The sequence below is a fragment of the Protopterus annectens genome, chromosome 7.part0, assembly GCF_019279795.1.
Source record: "Protopterus annectens isolate FY-2018-M chromosome 7.part0, PAN1.0, whole genome shotgun sequence".
NCBI classification, from domain to species: Eukaryota; Metazoa; Chordata; order Ceratodontiformes; family Protopteridae; genus Protopterus; species Protopterus annectens.
In genome coordinates, this window is record NC_056739.1 from 96,495,441 (window position 1) to 96,513,735 (window position 18,295).

General features: G+C 39.8%; 1 protein-coding gene across 1 annotated transcript in view; it reads left to right on the top strand.

Annotated features, from left to right (window-relative positions):
• Positions 1-18,295, top strand: part of LOC122805891 (troponin T, cardiac muscle isoforms-like) — an 859,218-nt gene that overhangs the window by 195,556 nt on the left and 645,367 nt on the right. The window contains exon 6 of the mRNA XM_044076139.1: positions 7,543-7,566. Within this exon, the coding sequence (XP_043932074.1) occupies positions 7,543-7,566 (24 nt within the window). The remainder of the gene's footprint in view (positions 1-7,542; positions 7,567-18,295) is intronic.

Genomic DNA, 18,295 nt, shown 5'->3' on the forward strand with positions numbered 1-18,295 from the left:
AAATAGACATAAATACACACATGCAGACTCACATATACATTAATCTTTAGAAACACACATTTAGAAACATTCAAAAACTGTAATTTCTAGAGGTAAACATATAGTGTGCCATTATCACAGTACACACAATTTCAACAATGTGTAGAAGATTACAAGTGTGAGAAGCAAATTATGTCATTAGGCAGAAATAAATCTCATGTAATGGACTTTCATATATAACTGGTACTTCTTTAGGTAGACCACACAAACTATACACATAACAGCACACAGATTAGAAATGCATACAGTATGAATGCCACTTAGACAAGACAGGCTTTTCATTAATATTAAATAACAGGCTATGGCTTACATAAAAGATCACATTTTGCTAAATTAGAGCAGCTACGCACAACAGTATAACTGCCACAGTGCAAATTCATTCCTTTCAAATGTGGCTCTAACTTACAGTAAAGAATATAGGCGTTATAATCAGCCAATGGTTATCTACTGCACAGTAAGACTCGTGCATTATTCATTACCATATTCTGACTTTACTTTACAGTGTATACAGCTTTTAATCAATGAGAGCTCTGCATTGCAGTCCAAAGTTGAAAACAGATTTCCAGTGTCAGCAGCAAATCACCTCTCACACAGCACTTAGTTCAGGGAGTTGGACTGTTGAACCAGTAGTATTTCAACCTTAGTCCCACCATTGCTGTGTTGGAGCAGTGATTATGGGAGTTACATTCTACTAAGAATAAAATAAAACACTACGATTACCTAAGTAAATGGATAAATAACTCAAGCAAGCGTTGACAGAGTGAGACATAACCTTCTATGTGTAAAAAATCCAAGTAATCCGGTCTTCTGAGACAAATAATTCAGTTTATTACACAGATAAACCACGATAAGCGCTTTCACTAACTAGTAGCTTCTTCAGATCACAAACAGGAAGCACAGGAACCATGTGCTTTAAATATCTGCATGTTAATTAATCAACCAACTTTTAAAGCAGAAGCGCCATAAAAAGAGACTGAACAATTCTAATTTTATGTTTAATAATAATCTGTCATACCACGAAAGAAAGAGCCTTCATAACTTAAGAAATGATTTAAATATAACAATTAGGCCAGCAGATAAAGGCTCTGGCATAGTGGTACTTGATACCATAGATTATCAGAATGAAATGTATAATATGTTAAGTGATGTGTTTTATACAAGAACTGATTTTACTAAGGTCCATGACATGTGTGCATATGTACATGATATTTTAACAGATATTTATAGAAGTAATTTAATAAATAGAAATGAGTTCAATTATTTATATATTAAGATGCCTACCATCCCAGTTATACATGGAATACCCAAAATACACAAAAGCATTACCAAGCCACCCATGAGACCAATAGTCTCAGGGCAAGGATGGGTTACGGAGCACTTGTCAGTTTTTATTGAGAAACATTTAAGGTGTATTTTAAACAATAATGAATTTGTATTACGTGATTCTAAACAGTTTTTAACAGATTTGTACTATATTAATAATCAAATGGATACTATCCAAAATCTGATTTTAGTAACTTTTGATATACAATCATTGTTTACAGTCATCCCTAATGATCTTGGTCTAACTTATGTTAGTAAATATCTTACAGAACATAGTACCTATGGCAATGTTTTAATTGACTTGTTGGTACATTTCCTTGAGCTAGTGCTGGAAAATAATGTGTTTATGTTTACTGATAATATTTATCAGCAATTAGGCAGTAGCTATGGGCACTCCTTGTGCCAACAGCTACGCCAATATGTTCCTAGCTTACTGGGAAGAACAGTTATTATTCAAAGAATACATGTTTAAGAAATATGTAAGATTTTATAGACGTTTTGTGGATGACGTGTTTATTCTATGGGATGGTAATATAGAAGAATTGCTTAGTTTCAATATGGTTTTGAATAACATTACACCATGTTTGAAATTTACAATAAAATATTCATTATTGAAAATTGAATTTTTAGATTTATATGTCGAAAAACTCGAATGTGGAATGTTTAACACTGGGATTTTAGGAAACCCTGTTATAGGAACACTTTACTATTCAGAACTAGTATGCATCCTCAGTATGTTTTCAGTAACATAGTCAAAGGACAGACCCTACGAATGTCTAGGTTGAATTCCAATGACAAAGGCTTTATGGCAGACTTATATGACTTGGGAGAGAAGTTTGCTGAGAGAGGTTATAATTCTACGGAGGTAGATTTACAATTAGATAATGCTCTAAGTTTACGTTCGACATCAGGTACCCCATATTTTGGGCCCAAGCCTATAGTAATGAATGATGTCAAAGAAGTCACAAATGCAAAAGTTAGGTTTCTGACTTCATATACAGCAGATAATAAACAAATTAGAGATCATCTCCAAAAATTGGAACATACTACAAACTGATGTCATATTGACAAACATTGTAGGTGATTCTCCATCCTTTACCTATAGGAATAAGAAGAATCTTAAAAGATTGCTTTGTTATCCACCAAACAAGAATACACACCCGAGTCTTAGTTATGGAACCACACCTTGTGGACAATGCAACTTTTGCTCCTCAATAGATTCTAGCATAGTATTTATACATCCAGATACACAGAGGGAAATATATACCCGAGCCAATGCCAACTGTATGACACCTGATGTCATATACCTTGCTGTATGTGAACTGTGTTCATGTTTCTATGTTGGTAAAACGAATAGGGTATTAAGAGACAGAATAAGGGAACACTGTTATAATATAAATAAAGAAAGGTAATCTGCAGAATGCATTGGCCAAGCATGTGACACAAACAAGTCCTGAACACAAGTTCATGTTTAGGGTGCTGGAGAAAATGAATGTTAATGTAAGAGGAGGTGACATCATGAATCATACCGAAGATAGAGAAAGTAGGTGGGTTATTTTGCTGAGAGCTGATAAAGGTCATGGTTTAAATGAAAGGGCATCTATCAGACCACACCTAAAGAAACGTAGGCACACTAAGTTCTGAAATTTTTAAGAATTCAATGTGCCCTGATATTTGTTCCCATACATATACATACACATACATATATCACATTTTGGGTAATTTTTTCACTTTTTATTGTAATACTGTTAATATTAATGGTTTTAGCTTCATTTTTAGACAATAACTTATTTATTTATTCATTTATTTATTTATATTTTTGTACACATTCATTCATTCTTTTATATTTAGATATATATATTTATTAAGACACTACATTTATATACACATTTTTATACATATGCAGATATACATCTTTGTTTATGCACTGACCTTATTATACCAAGTATCACTTTGGTTGATAATAGCTCTTCGACTTGTATATGGTTTCACGTTTTTGATGGCATCTACTATGTATAGTTTCTAAGTTGCCTCGTATTATTAATAATATGACTATCACATGCAGTTATGTATTAGGCTGTATATACTGTACTTGATAGTATGCTGCTCACAACATGTTCTTATATTTACTTCAATTTTATTGTTTCTTATGGAATGAAGTTATTTTAATTTTTAAAAGTAATATGCATACACCATTGTTTATTTCTGTTGCATCTTGAGATGATTTTATGTTTATATATTTAGTTTTTAGGTTTTATGGCGCTTCTGCTTTAAAAGTTGGTTGATTAATTAACATGCAGATATTTAAAGCACATGGTTCCTGTGCTTCCTGTTTGTGATCTGAAGAAGCTACTAGTTAGTGAAAGCGCTTATTGTGGTTTATCTGTGTAATAAACTGAATTATTTGTCTCAGAAGACCGGATTACTTGGATTTTTTACACATAGAAGGTTATTTCTCACTCTGTCAATGCTTGCTTGAGTTATTTATCCATTTACTTATCTTTTTTATAAGCAAGCGTGCTGTGGCAGTAACCAGCATTTTTAATTTACCTTTCAACTACGATTACCTGATTTGAAGAGATACATATTTAGAGCTAAACAGTTAAGGCTCATACATAACACAAACAGAAAACTATAATTGAAAGTGGAAAGGAATGATGATGAAGCATGGGGTAACTCAAGAAATAAGGAAAGACTGGGATTTTGGATCCAAATAATTAAAGAGAACAGTAAGAGCCATCCAGAATATGATATGCATAAAATAGCAGAAAGTATACTAAGAACTAAGCCAACATGACACCTACAACAACTGGAGAGGCAGCAAAAATAAAGAGGATCTTAGGCCTTAAACACTTGTCCTATATGGACAGACTCAAAAAACTACAACTATTCTCTGTTTCATATTGCCTACTTAGAGGCGCTCTCTGCTTGACTTACAAAGCCATGTCTAACTCAGTACTGTTAGAAATGCTACATCTAAAGAAATCCCAATCCCTCCCCAATACACGCCCCACAGACCTCAACCTCATTACCACAATCAACAGACCAAGCTGAAGGGACAGGTTCATAACCCAGAGACTGCCCATGCTATGGAATAGACTTCCCATATATGTCAAGCGGAGCGCCTCACTGGCCGTCTTCAAGAGAAATCTTGATGAGTGGATGGGAAATAGAAAATTTACCCCAGGGATCACTCCAGTGGTTTTACTCGACAGAGGCACTGAGAATTAAGGTTAGGTGGCATGATGCCAGGGTAATCCTATGGGCTAGGCTTGTAAAGGCTCCAGGGCCATTAGCCTAGTACATACCTATGAACCTATGCGAAAGGAGATTCTGCCAACAGGGATGACTGCAATTAGGGATATAGAGAATAGACAAGAGGGGCCAGGAATTTACTGGAGGAAGCTGGCAAAGGAACCAAGGTATTGGGAACAAATAACTAGCAAGGGAAAGGTACTGGAGGTGTTTGCTTACATATTTTTATACCCCAAGCAGACTCTACAGAACTTTTCCTCAGCTGGATGGGAAAATTTTTCCTCAGCTGGATGGGAAATATTGGAGGTGTAATGGGGAAGAAAGAGGTACCTGGGAACATATGTTCTCAGAGTGTAACGAGCTGGCAGATTTTATGACCTTCCTAGAGTACTCTATCAGGAAGACTGGGCAAGCAAATATGGGTAAATTTAGGGAATTACTTTTTGAGCTGGGATACAGAATCTGAATTGCCTAGACATAATAAGGCCTTGTCAAATTTAATTCTGCTGGCTACCAAAAAAGCAATTGCTAGAAAAGGGAAATCAAAATGTTAAACTAACTATACTTGAAGCAGTGAATATAGTAACAGAGACAAAAGAACAAGCAGTGGGATCTTTAGGAAAGAATAGGAGTAAATTACAAAGAAAAATGGAAATTATGGGAACAATGCATGCAGAAAAAATGTTTTGAAGATGGAATGAGTTTTAAGAGAAGGCAGGAATTGAACAATTTATGTAATATTGTTTTTTACTATATGATATATAAAAATATATGTGATGTATAACGTTTGTACATCTGAACTTGTTAATATGGTTTGATTATTTTTATATAAATGTAATTTTGCCTATGTTATAAGTGATAATTGAATAAAAGTATTTAAAAAAAAAGAATAGAATAAATCATATCTGTTAACCGGGTAAGCCTGATGGACACACACGGTCCAATTTAGGAGTCATATGGGAGTAGAGCCTGGCTGCATGACTTGCTCAAAGTTAGACATTAAGGAAATAGAGGCTGTGAGAATCAAACATCAAAATCAGGACTGCTACAGGATCTACATCTAGTAGTAACATGCCTTTTTTTTTTTCATTCACGCAGAACCGAGTCCACTGGTCCCTCTACTTGCACCCAAATATCCTATTTATTCTGTAATTGATAGTGCTGGGGATTTCCATGCAGGTGAAATCCCTACAGCCATTCATTCATACCCAGGAAAAAGCTGGGTGGTAGGGAGCAGGTCAGCTTAGCTGATCCTGTGAGCTGGCGTACCCTTTCTCTCAGTGGAACATCTCCCCTCCCCTCCCTGCAGTAGCTTTTATGACCTCTGCTATAGCTGCCCTTTAAGAGTTCCTCTCAGCTCACAGTGCTAATGAACACCGCAGCACAGGCTTGACAGACATGAGCTCCACACGGTAAACAGCTAGATGTCACCCATGTAGCAAACCAGAGTCACCTCCCTCCCAAGGGTGGGTTAGCAGCCAGCAGCCACTCACTCCCATCCTCCCTTGCCATTCTTACAGACACTCAAGCCGCTCTTCAAACCTAGGTCACCTGTGACATAGTCTGGATTTTATCTCTTGCCATAGAGTGGCTCTAGCAGCACATACTTTTAAACATTTTCACCAACCTTCCAGACTGCATCAGGGTCAGCAGCTGGTTTAGTAAACAAGAACATATTCATAAGGATCATTTCTCACATCTATACATCACAGTGCAGCCACATGACAGCAGAATGCTGTAAAAGGACAGATTTCACCTAAGGCTTCTGAAAAAAATTACTGGATCAGATGTGCTGATGGAGCTGACTGAATAGTCATCCAGTGATATATTTTAACTAATTATCATGCCTTCACTTGAATTTTAAATTTAAGTGATTCTCTCTGTCTCTCTCTTTCTCTATATATGTGTATATGTACATGATACATCTGAGTTGTAGTTTTTCAGACTACTGTAAGGGGGGGTGGTTAAGTAAATAAGTACATTTCCATCCACATAAAACAAAATTAATCTCTGTCCATATTCAAGCACAACTTGGACCTATGCATGGGAAACTTTTATTTACTTCACCCCAGGATTGCCCCTGTACTACTAATGGACAGAAGCAGCTCCTAAATGGGTCCCCTTAAATTATCTATGGTATGATTCCATTTATTCTCATTAGGGGTAATATATAATTATTAACCATGGGATGGGCAAGGCCAGTCTCTAAATACATGTGATAGGTTAATTTGATCACAAACAGGGAAACTGGCTAAGCTTGAAATGGCCCACATTGGCAGCTAGCATAGTAGGCTGTGGAACAGCATAACTGTTATTAGCCAGATGGATTATAATTTTCTGTTATGAACTGTAGATCACAAAGGCAAAAAGCAGATCTGATTGTTTTATCCCTCAATGTTCATCAGCCATGCTCTCACATTTTTCTTACTAGCTAGCTTGCTAGTGACATATCATTTCATCACATATTTAGCTACATTTTTATGTTAGCATTAGTCTTTTTTTTTGTACTTACAGAATTTCACACAATGTGGTGAACACAAAGCTTTATCCCTTCCTTCTATTTGTTCTCTAATAGAGGTGTGCAATGATGTTGATTTCCGGGACTTGCTGCATTTTTCCTTTACACCTCCTTCCTCATGTACCCCATACTGGTTTTTTTTGTTGTACTTTGTATGCAAACATAGTCTACTAGTTTTCTCTCTTCTCAGTGATGAACTTTGCAATATTTAGGACTGACTTATAATTTATCTGGTACCCACATGTTGCAATACAATTGATGGACAAATCTCTGCGACTTGTTTTAAGACATGAAGAACTGAACTATTACAGTGTTATTAAACAGATTGACATATATTTTTCACTGTCACCACACACTACATGGCATAATACTAGATAAGGCTAATAACTTTCTTTTGTCTCTTACAGAACATGAAGATGTGGAGCAAGAAGGTAGGACATTCGTAATTATTTTGTCAACATCTATAAACAAAAGTTGTAACAGCTGGAACTGAAAGTTATGTATTTACCTAACAATATCCTTATTGTCCCTCTCTGTCCATCTTGATAGGTGGGTTATATGCTCTCATTGTAGATTTGAGCCAGCAAACTTTCACTCAGAAGCTTATCCAGCACTCAAGCTCCCCCCATAATACACTGTGCTCCCACTTGTCTCTCTGACTGAGTTTACCCTGTAAAATAAAAAAACAGGCAGTCTGTTGGTGAGGTAAAAAAGTTTCTTGTCAGATTTGATGCGGAAGATAAGTTGGGTGGCGGGAGTATTGCTGGCAACTAAAGTTGGTTGTCTGCAGTTCCCCTGGTCTAAATGGCAAAGGAAATTTTAAGATTTACGTAAAAAGGAGAAAACTGAAACATTGATTGAGTCATGGACTTTACTGGATAAAGTATTTAAATGTGATTCTAACTTTGTCTTGTCAGTCTGATGAAGTCTCTCTGAGACATTAGAGCTTACTGATGAAATAGTTTTACCCCTAAGTTTAAGTTGTTTTATTTTATGTTGACTGGTTCAATAATGTATGTTTACGTTTACTGTTTTTGATTTTTTTTTGTGTGTGTCTGAGTTTACCCTATATTGGATACTAAGACACTAGAAAAAAGGTAACCTGGGGAAAGACTTGATGCTTAGTTCTAGCAGATTCATCCACAACTGTAGGTGACAGTTTGGTAGCAGGTTGGTTGGTTGGTTGGTCAGTCAGCAAGATGGATGGAAAAGGACAATAAGGATCTATATAGTAAGCACATGATTTTTGTATCCTATGTTATTCTCTCCATCCATCTCAGTTGTTGGGAAAGAATACCCAGCTACTTTTTTTCAAACTAGCTTCATGACAGGATACCCCTGAGAATGCTGGAACCAAAGGCAGCTCTGAACCTCAGTGCAAGGTCAAGTTTACAGTGCTTGATAAAGGTGTGAAATGTTGACCATGTTGCTGCAGCACAGATATCATCTATTACAGAATGCTTGAAATAAGCCACAGAGGCTGAGACAGATCTTGTGGAATGAAACTTAGTTCTTGATGGCAGTGGAATGTCCTTGGAAGAGTAGATCTACATACAGTGATTTCTGAGATTTTGGCCCTAGTTTGGTTTTGGAAAAGGATATAAAATGTTGGCCATGTTTCCTTATGGATTTTGTTCTATGAAGATAGAACCTTGCTTAACAATATTTGTCTAGGGTGTGAAGTTGGCACTCTCCTTTGTTAGAATTATTTGGGAAGAAGACAGGCAAATGAAGAGTTTCGTTTAAGATCATCTCCAAGGTTTCTTTCAGAATGAATGAAAGGTTTTGATTGAGTGAATCTCCATCTTTATGAAAAACAGATGTGGTTGCTTGCAAGTTAAGGAACAACCAAAAATACAGTGTTCCATGAAAGGTGCGTTAAGGAGGAAGAAGAAGCAGGCTTAAATGGAGGTACTGTGAGAGCTTGAACTACTAATGAAAGATCCCATGGGAGAGTGGGATATTTAATAGGTGGTGGTTTCAGGAGAAATGTGCCCTTTAAGAAGATATTTACAGAGTCAGTGTCATTAGAATTTAGGCCTGAACGTAAGTTAGAAATGCAGCTAGCTGGACTTTCACTGTGGAGTAACTGGCACCTGTGTCACAAAAAAAACTGCTAAAAATTGTAGAACTGAAAGAATCTGTGCTGAGAAAGGGTGTAATCCTTGACTGACTGCCCATAAGGAAAATGTTCCCAATTACTTTTATATAGACTTCTACTATTGTTCTTGAGAAGCAGTTAAAATCTGAACTATACTTGATTATTGGCCATTTCTGGTATTGGTGAAACCATGTGGTTCGCTTGAAGCTCTCACAATGCCTCCATTTGTGCCTGCCTCTTCTTCCTCCTTAAAGCATCTTTCCTTTCATGAAACACTATTTTTGTTTCAGTTAGCTCAACAAAAACAATTTCTGAATTAAACTCCTTATCTTGTGAGATCCAGTGCCTATGGGGGAGAAGGTCACATCAGATGAGACCAGAACATTGGCAGCCATATTTTTCTGGCTACAATGGGGCTATGTCTATGACTATGACTGCTACCTTGCACACAAATGTCTTCTGTAAGAACTATGTTGTTAATGGAAGGAGGGAAGGTGTACAGAAGTTCAGGTGGCCAAAGATGGATGGGATTACGGCAAAGTAGCTGCTGCATTTGCTGTTGTGGGGAGATGCAAAGAGACCAGAGCAAGGCTGGTCCCAGTGGATGAATACTGTAGCTGCCACTGTATGATTGAGTTACCACTCATGAGACATAAGGATGCAACAGCTGAGTCTATCTGCTAGAAGACTAGTCAGTCCAACTTGAAATGTGCACTGCTATTAGAAAGCACTATGAAGACAACACCCATTGCCACACTTTCACAGCATCCCAGCACAAGAGGTAGGAATGGGTTCCTCCTTGTTTGTTACTTCTGATGTATTGTCTGTGTGTTTATAAATCACAGACGGGGAAAGGAAGTCCAGAAGTACCTGCTAGGAGGACTGCCCTCATCTCCAGAAGACTAATGTGAAAGTGAGCCTCTTGTGACTACATTCCTTGAACTGTTCTGTAATGTCTCCCCTACCACAAAGAGAAAGTGTCCACGACAACTGTAGCCAATGGTAATGGAAGAACAAAGGGTCATCCCTTATGAATAATGGTAGACAGAATCCACCATTTCAGGTGGTTGCCACAAACTGAAGATGGTTTTATGAGCTGATGATGTGGGTGGACAGACTGAAACCATTGAACACTGAGTGTCCACTGAAGAACTCTCATGTAGTACCTGGTGTGGATAACTAACATTATGGAGGCTAACAGGGTGCCTAGTGTGCAAAGAATGATAGGATCTGAAACACTGCTATATTTGAGAATTTGTTGTACTTGTAGCCTGAGAGATCAGCCTTCTGTATGGAAGTTTTGCTTTCTGTCTGGAAGTTTTGCTGTTCCCGTGGTGTCTAGATGACAACCTATAAATTTCAAAGACTGAGAAGATTCCAGATTTGACTTTCCTAAATTTATGAAGATACCCAAGGAGTGACACAAATGGAGTACATAATCTATTGATAGGATCAATGGTTCCTTTGTGTTTGTAATTAGTTGTCTAGACACGGGAACACACAGAACCCTTGCAGCCTAAGATGCAGTTGACCACCGATATACACTTGATGAACACCCTGGGGCTGTAGTGAGACTAAAGGGCAATATTCAAAATTGGTAATGACTGGCTGACAGCTGAAAGTGGTGGAACATTTTGGACAGTTTTGTGATCTTGTGTGGTAGTAAGCATTCTAAAAGTCTATTTAGCACATTCAGTCCCCATCCTATAGGAGTGGAAGAATGGACTGCACACAGACCAAAAAAAAACATGCAGATTTAGGCTGCTGAGATCCAGAATGAGACTGAGGTCTTTGGTCTTCTTTGGTAACAAAAAAGAATTTTCATTACTCTCATTGCCAGTGTTACGTTGTTTTGCGCCCTAGGAAAAACATATTAGTGCACCCCTTGTTTTACAAATAAGTTACTTTTTTAATTAAAATTGAAATTATACAAAAAGGAAATAATGATTTAAATTGACATATTTATTGACATATTTATCGCACAAAAAAATTGCACACAGATTACATAATCAAAATTTAATTTTTCAGCAACAAAAAAGAGAACACTGTCATTAATTAACAAAGCAAGACAGAACTGCAGTCATTCTATTTGCAGATAAGCATTGTCCCACATTGACAAACAGTCTTATTTATCTTGACTGACCCCAAAACAGCCAGCCCATTGCAGATTTCATCTTCTACTATGATCTGGTTGACCCTACCAAACTCCAGGCCCAGGATGTTAGAAACAAAGAACAAATATACAACTAGTCCACCTTTTCATTTTAAACAGTATCTGGTCAATCCTGCAAAAATAATAAATAATTAAATACATAAATTATCTGGTCGACCCTGCCAGGAAAAAAAAATACAGATAATATCTGGTTGACCCTGCCAGGAAACAAAATGCAATATGTAGCATATGATTGGCCCTGCCAGAAAAAAAATGCAATATGTATATCTGGTTGGAAAAAAAAAAGTCAGACGAAACCATTTTTTTTCACACTTACCTGAAAAGAAACTATATGCCTGTCACTGTGGATTAGTTTTCAATTAGCAGTAATAAAATTCACGCATGCCTCTGGAGAAGGCTCCATTGCCACTCTCTCACTCTCGCTCATTGCTTTACCCAATGCAAAGAGTGGGAAGAGAGGGCGAGAGCAATAGGACTAATCAGCAGCCACGTCACGTATGTGGCTGCTAACTAAACAACTCGGATCCCTGCAGTCTCTCAAGTTAATCTGGACTGTAAGGTGTGCGTTTTTTTTTTTTTTGTTGTTGTTAAAGTGGAACTCGAGCACGCATTCGCCTTCATGGTAGCACCAGCTATGATTACACTCCAGATGACCTCTTGATAGCTCATTTTTGCTAAGACAGTAAAATTTATCAGTATGTTCCTTTTTTTCTGGTGGGAAGAAATTCTGAAAGGGCCTTAGTATTTTGCTTGGGGGTGGAGATATAATCTAGCTTATGGATATTATTTTCTTCACCCAGGTGTCTTCTGTTATGTCCAACAAACTTGTTGGTGAAGAGAGATTCATCCCCTAGCTGCCTCCAAAGAGGAGCATTCAGGCAACTTTTCAAGAGTGACAAAAGGGTTTCCCCTGCAAAAGGACCTCTAAACTCTTGGTTCTGCCCCTGGAGTGGTTCCCTTTAAAGGACCCCACTACCACCACCACCACAACAGGCCCTTCCAAAGAGCAGTCATAGGATGTTTTACTGGGATTTTTTAATACAGAGACCCTTTTTGCACTTCTGGCTCCTTTAATAGAACCTTTGACGAGTTACAAATTGGACTCTGGCATCAGACAGCATTTCCCCTCCTGTTCTTCATCAAAGTCTCCTTCGCTTACTGACCAAATCGTGATGATCTGCAATAGGGGGCATTCAAAAAGGATGCCTTAAAGTTGTCCTCAGGATCACATAAATAACCTCAACCAGGCAAATGGCTTTGCTAGTGCCTGCCGCTTCCACTGCCCCATCGGTTGCATTGGATAGTAGCCTCATGGACAGACTGGTGATAGACAACATGATAGAAAAGTGGGCTTCCATTTGTTTCCCTGTGTCTGACATGGGGTTCTCCAGGGGGGAATCCAGAGTTTATTCAGCTAGATTTCCCTATAATCATACCATGTGCAAAACATAGTTCAGCACCTTCAGGGAAAAGGTTCCCTAGACTTAAGCCCACTTTCCAAATTTGTCCATAATCCTAGATTCCCTATTGGAATAATGAACAATGGAGCTCTTTTCTGATAGTTCCTTTTCTGCAGCTTCTGCAACCACAATGGAATCAATCAAAGGTCCCTTACTACAAAATGGACATCCTTATGAGGTCTTAGTACCTTATCTGGTTTCTGAGGTATTAATTCCACCACACTAAGCTTTTGTCATGTCCTATCTGCCACCATATGGACCATCCAGGAAGTAGATAATCCAGCTCTATAGCCTAGAGAAGCCCTTACTCATCCACAGAAGGGATGTTGGTAGGCCAGTTCGCCCTCTACCACATAATTTCCATATTTTCTCTAAATGTGAAGTCTTCAAAGGGACTATGGGGAGAATCTCCTTCTTCATCAAGGTTCTGTTGAGGAATCTGTATGTCTCTTTTTACACTGACATTTCATGCACAACTTGGGGGGGGGGTCTTCCAAAGAAACTGAATGTCCCTACATCTTTGCTGAAAGGAAGGTATGAGGACTTTAGAGCAGGGATGTATGTGGAAGAGAAAATATGTGGTGAAAGTCTCAGATACATTGGAATGAGAGGGAGGACAGAAAACTGAAAGAGCATCCCTTTCTCACATAGGATGGTGGGCAATAATTGTCTCAAATCTCTCAAACACCAAAGCTGATACCGATTGCACCAAGGAAGGCAGTAACCAAGCTGTCTCCAAGTCTAAAGTCAACAAGTCTGATGGAACCAACAGCTGCATCCTGGATGCTGAAGGGCCAGTCAGGTCCAAAACTAAAATCAGAGCTCACAAATAAAGCACTGAAGACAGTGAGGTAATGTTGGATATCAGTGCTGACTCTTTGGCTCCAAGACATGCTCAACTCCGAAGGTTTTTGGAGTTGAGTGTGTCAAATATAAGGTGCTGTCAGCACCAACAGAAGGACAATCAGGAATGGCTTCAGGGTGAAGCCATTGGCAAAGAGATGGGTGTTGGGGAAGGAGCAACGGTAACTGGAATGGGAGTGTCTACTCTGTCCATCCTGGGTGTGAAGGGGGGCATGAAGATTCTCATGTCTATGTGAACTTTTACAAAGGCCTTCATCATTCAGTCCCAGTCAAAATCAACAACAATCCTGGTGGACCTCTTAGACCTAAAGGAGGACACAGAATGGGGTCTGGAGCTCATGAACCTTGGGAGTTTTTTTTTTCTTGGGGACTTATCATGAATTATTATGGCGTCAGCATCAGTAGGTCAAGAAATCAGCAGCTCCAATATACTTTAATCCAATACAGGGGTTTGCCCTGATGGTCTAGGTATTTTCGGTGCTGGGTAAGATGATAAAGGACATCTGTCAGCTTACCCAGCTCTGTCTCAGAATGTCTCTTTTCCTTCTCTCAGTCTTTCATTCCTTCTTTTTCTTTTTCATTACACTTGCCTTTCTCTTTAGCATACTGTTAGTATACATTTTCTTTGTAGTTTTTGATGGCTGACAGGAAGAGTCATCAGCTAATTTCCCCATGTTGTTTCTATCTATCATAAGTCTTTGCCCAAAGGACTTACAAATCTCAAGAATGACAAGTCAAAAAAGTGGGTGTAGGCAGGTAACACAAATATACACCTAGAATAAAATGCACAAAGAACTGTCTCCTCAGCTATGTGCTGGAAACACAGAGTGAACACAATGTGCCCAAATATAATCCAAATGAAAGGCGGCACCACTGGAAAATCCAAAACATTTAATTTGAACAAGTTTAGCATTTTCTTCCTGTTCACATCCAGAACTTCATCAGAACTAAAATTTTATTAACCACTTCCTTCCAATATATATTTAAGCATTAATTGAATATCTAATTGAACAGGGTGAGACCTTTAGACTTCTTAAAAGTATAACACCTTAATAATTCATATACATACATCAGAAATAATTAACACATACAAATACGTATAAATGACTGCATAAATTACTACATTTAATACACCCATAATCACTACATTTAATACACCCATAATCACTTCATTTAAAAACTCCTAATTACAACTTTGCTGCCTTTAATTTGAAAACAGAAATAATTGAAATATGTTCATTCAGTCAGGGATGCTAATTTGCTTTGAAGTCTAACTACTACATTAATTCGATAACCAAGAAAGCACACTAAACAGCTAAGCAAGATAAAATTCAGTCACAGCTGCTTGCCAAAGTAACGAAGGATGACAAACTTTGATAAACTTGAATTTATTTGAAGCGCTTTTCATTTGCACAATGTACAAACTTCTTCAGAAAACAATGTTAACATTTAAAAGTCATATAAATAGACTCAGGTGTAGAAATATTAGCCAAAACAATAAGTTATTTATGTCTCAGCTGATAAATCAAAGTAATAATAGAGGACAACCACCTGGATAAGGTTACTTAGAAACTGGGAGGCCCAAAAAGACAGGTAGATCAATAGCCTGATTCAGGTTTGTTCTATATTCCTAGCCTCTACCCAGAAAGAGAAACGTTTCCACCTACTAGCATAAGTCTTCCTGGTGGTAGATTTGTGCAAAGAAAGGATGATTTCACACACCGGCTGAGAAATATGTGGAAGCCTGGCTAAGGTTGGAAGTGGAGCAACCAAGCTCTGAGGTTGAGAGACTGAAGGGATTGGTGCAGCCCGTCTGACTGATGGACCAAGAGGTCTGGCAATGGGTCCAGATTCCAAGGCTGCTCCAGTAGGTGACGATGCAGGAATGGGAACCAAATTTGTCGAGGCCAGTAAGGGGTAATGAGGATCATCCTGGATCCCAATGCGGTCGCCTTCTGAATTAGTTTGGGAATTAGGGGAAAGGGTGGGAATGCATAGAGAAGGCCCCGGGGCCAATCGTGAACTAGATGGTCTCTGGGGGAGTGCCCGGGAAGGGGAAAGAGAGTGAAGAAATTGTCGCACTTGCTGTTGAGAGGAGTTGCGAAAAGGTCACAGCAAGGTTGACCCCATCTGCGGAAAATTTTGTCCGCTACTGACTGATTGAGAGACCACTCGTGAGGCATGAGAATAGCTCTGCTTAGCCTGTCCGCTATGACGTTGGACTTCCCGGGGACGTGCGTTGCTATCAGAAACCGTTGAGAGGAGATCGCCCACTGCCAGAGTCTGAATGCTTCTCCACATTAGGGATAGGACTTGGTTCTGCCCTGCTTTTTGATGTACCGCACTACAGACATATTGTCTGTTTGAATTGCAATAGTCCCGGTGGGTAGAGAGTCCTGAAGAGCTTGCAACGCTAAAAGCACCGCTCTCATCTCCAAGACGTTTATGTGCAGGTAGTACTCTAGAGGTTGCCAAGTGCCTTGGACAGTCCTGCCCTGAAAATGCCCCCCCACCCCCACCCAATCAGGGAGGCATCCGTGAAAACTGTGGCAACAGGAAAAGGAAGAACAAATGGTCTACCCTGGAGTACTAGAGGGGAGACCATCCACCACGCCAAGTGGTCTTTGCATGATTGAGTGATTATTATCTTGTGAGACATCGGAAGTTGTTGAAAGGACCATTTAGTAAAAAGCATGCACTGAAGAATCCGCATGTGAAAACGAGCCAAGGGAACTAGTATGATTGCTGCTGCCATGAGACCCAACGTTTTTAGTACAAATCTGGCCTGAATCCTTTTGCACTGTAGTAAGACCTGCACATGTCGGCGAATGTCTGACACTCTGTCTAGAGGAAGTTTTGCAGACAGATCTTTTGTATTTAATCTTGCGCCTATAAAGGTTATAGACTGACAAGGCGACAATGCAGACTTTTCGAAATTTATTGAGATACCTAGCTCGGAGCAAGTTTGGATGGTATAATCCCTGACTCGCAGTAGCTGATGCCTGGTGGAAGCAGTAAGGAGCCAGTCATCTAGATATGGAAACAGCTGGAATCCTCGCCATCTCAGGTGAGCCGTAACCACTGCCATGCATTTGGTGAACACCCTGGGGACTGTGGTGAGACCAAAGGACAGGGCTCTGAATTGATAGTGACTGGCTCCCAGCCGGAAGTGGAGAAACCTTCTGGAGCGCCTGTCCATTTTGATATGGTAGTACGCATCCTGAAGGTCTATGGAGCACATCCAATTGTCCTGACCCAAAAAGGGTAGAATGGACTGAAGCATGACCATCCGGAACTTCGTTCTTTGAACAGATTTGTTTAACCTGCTGAGATCCAAAATGGGTCTCCAGTCCCCTGTCTTTTTTGGTACCAAAAAGAACTTGGAGTAAATTCCGGATCCTTGCTGATCTGCTGGGACTGGCTGGATGGCCCGTTTTTCTAGCAGTTTTGAAATTTCTGGCACTGCTTGTTCCCTTAGACCGGGTGGAACATTTGGAAGGGACTTGGTTGTTTGTACAGGGGTGTGGACAAAGGGGATTTTGTAACCCTCGGATATGATAGACCGTACCCATTTGTCTTGTGTGAGGAATTGCCAGGCTTCTGGGTACAGTGACAATCTTCCCCCGACTGCCTCCGAAGGTGAGCAGTCGAGCAGCTCCTCAGGGGTGCTGAAAAGGTTTGTCAGAGAAAGATTATCTGCTACCCTGATTTTGCGGACCCCCTCTGCCCCTCGGGCGGCGTCTCTTATTGTTCCCTCCCCTGCCCCTGGAGGGAAACTCACCATGCGTGTCAGGCACAACTCCCTGGGGTTTCCGAAACCACATTTTCCCACTCTTCTGACCTTTAGGGTATGGTCTAGAGGGAGTAGAAAAACAGACTCCCACGGCAGAGAGAGTCTTGCCTTCCTGCTCACACCTGATAAGGGTATTCTTCACCTGTGGTCCAAACAGAGCCGAACCATTGAAGGGGGTATTGGTGAAGGACGCCTTAAAGGGGTCAGCAAAGTTACATAACCGCATCCAGGCATGTCTTCTCAAAGCCACGCCTGTACCTGCAGCCCTACTCGCCCCATCGGCTGCATAAGAAATGAGCCGCATGGAGGAGTTGACGATTGAGATAAGGGTCGCCAGCTGGGAGTTAATCTTATCTTGAGCCCCTGCAGCTGATGGATCCTGAAGGGTTTTACCCAGTTCCTTGAGAAGATCCCTTTGAAGGCGGGTGAAGTGGCACAGATAATTCAGCGACCGCATAGAAAAAGTCGCTGAGGAAAACATCCGTTTCCCGTACCTGTCCATTGTCCTAGACTCTTTATTAGGTGGATGGACAGGCACTGAAGGGTCAGCCAACTCCTTCTTCGTGGCTGCTGCAACCACCGTGGCATCAACGGGGACACTTTTTGCCAAAAATTGTTTGTTGAGTGGGGCTGTAATGAACTTAGTGGGCCTGCGGGGAGTTGGTTCCACTGTGTCCAGGGCTGACCATGCCCTTCGAGCCACTACTTCCATCAGCGGGTCGAAGGGTGGAGACACCCAGGAGGTGGAAGGGCGAGAACCAAATGTGTC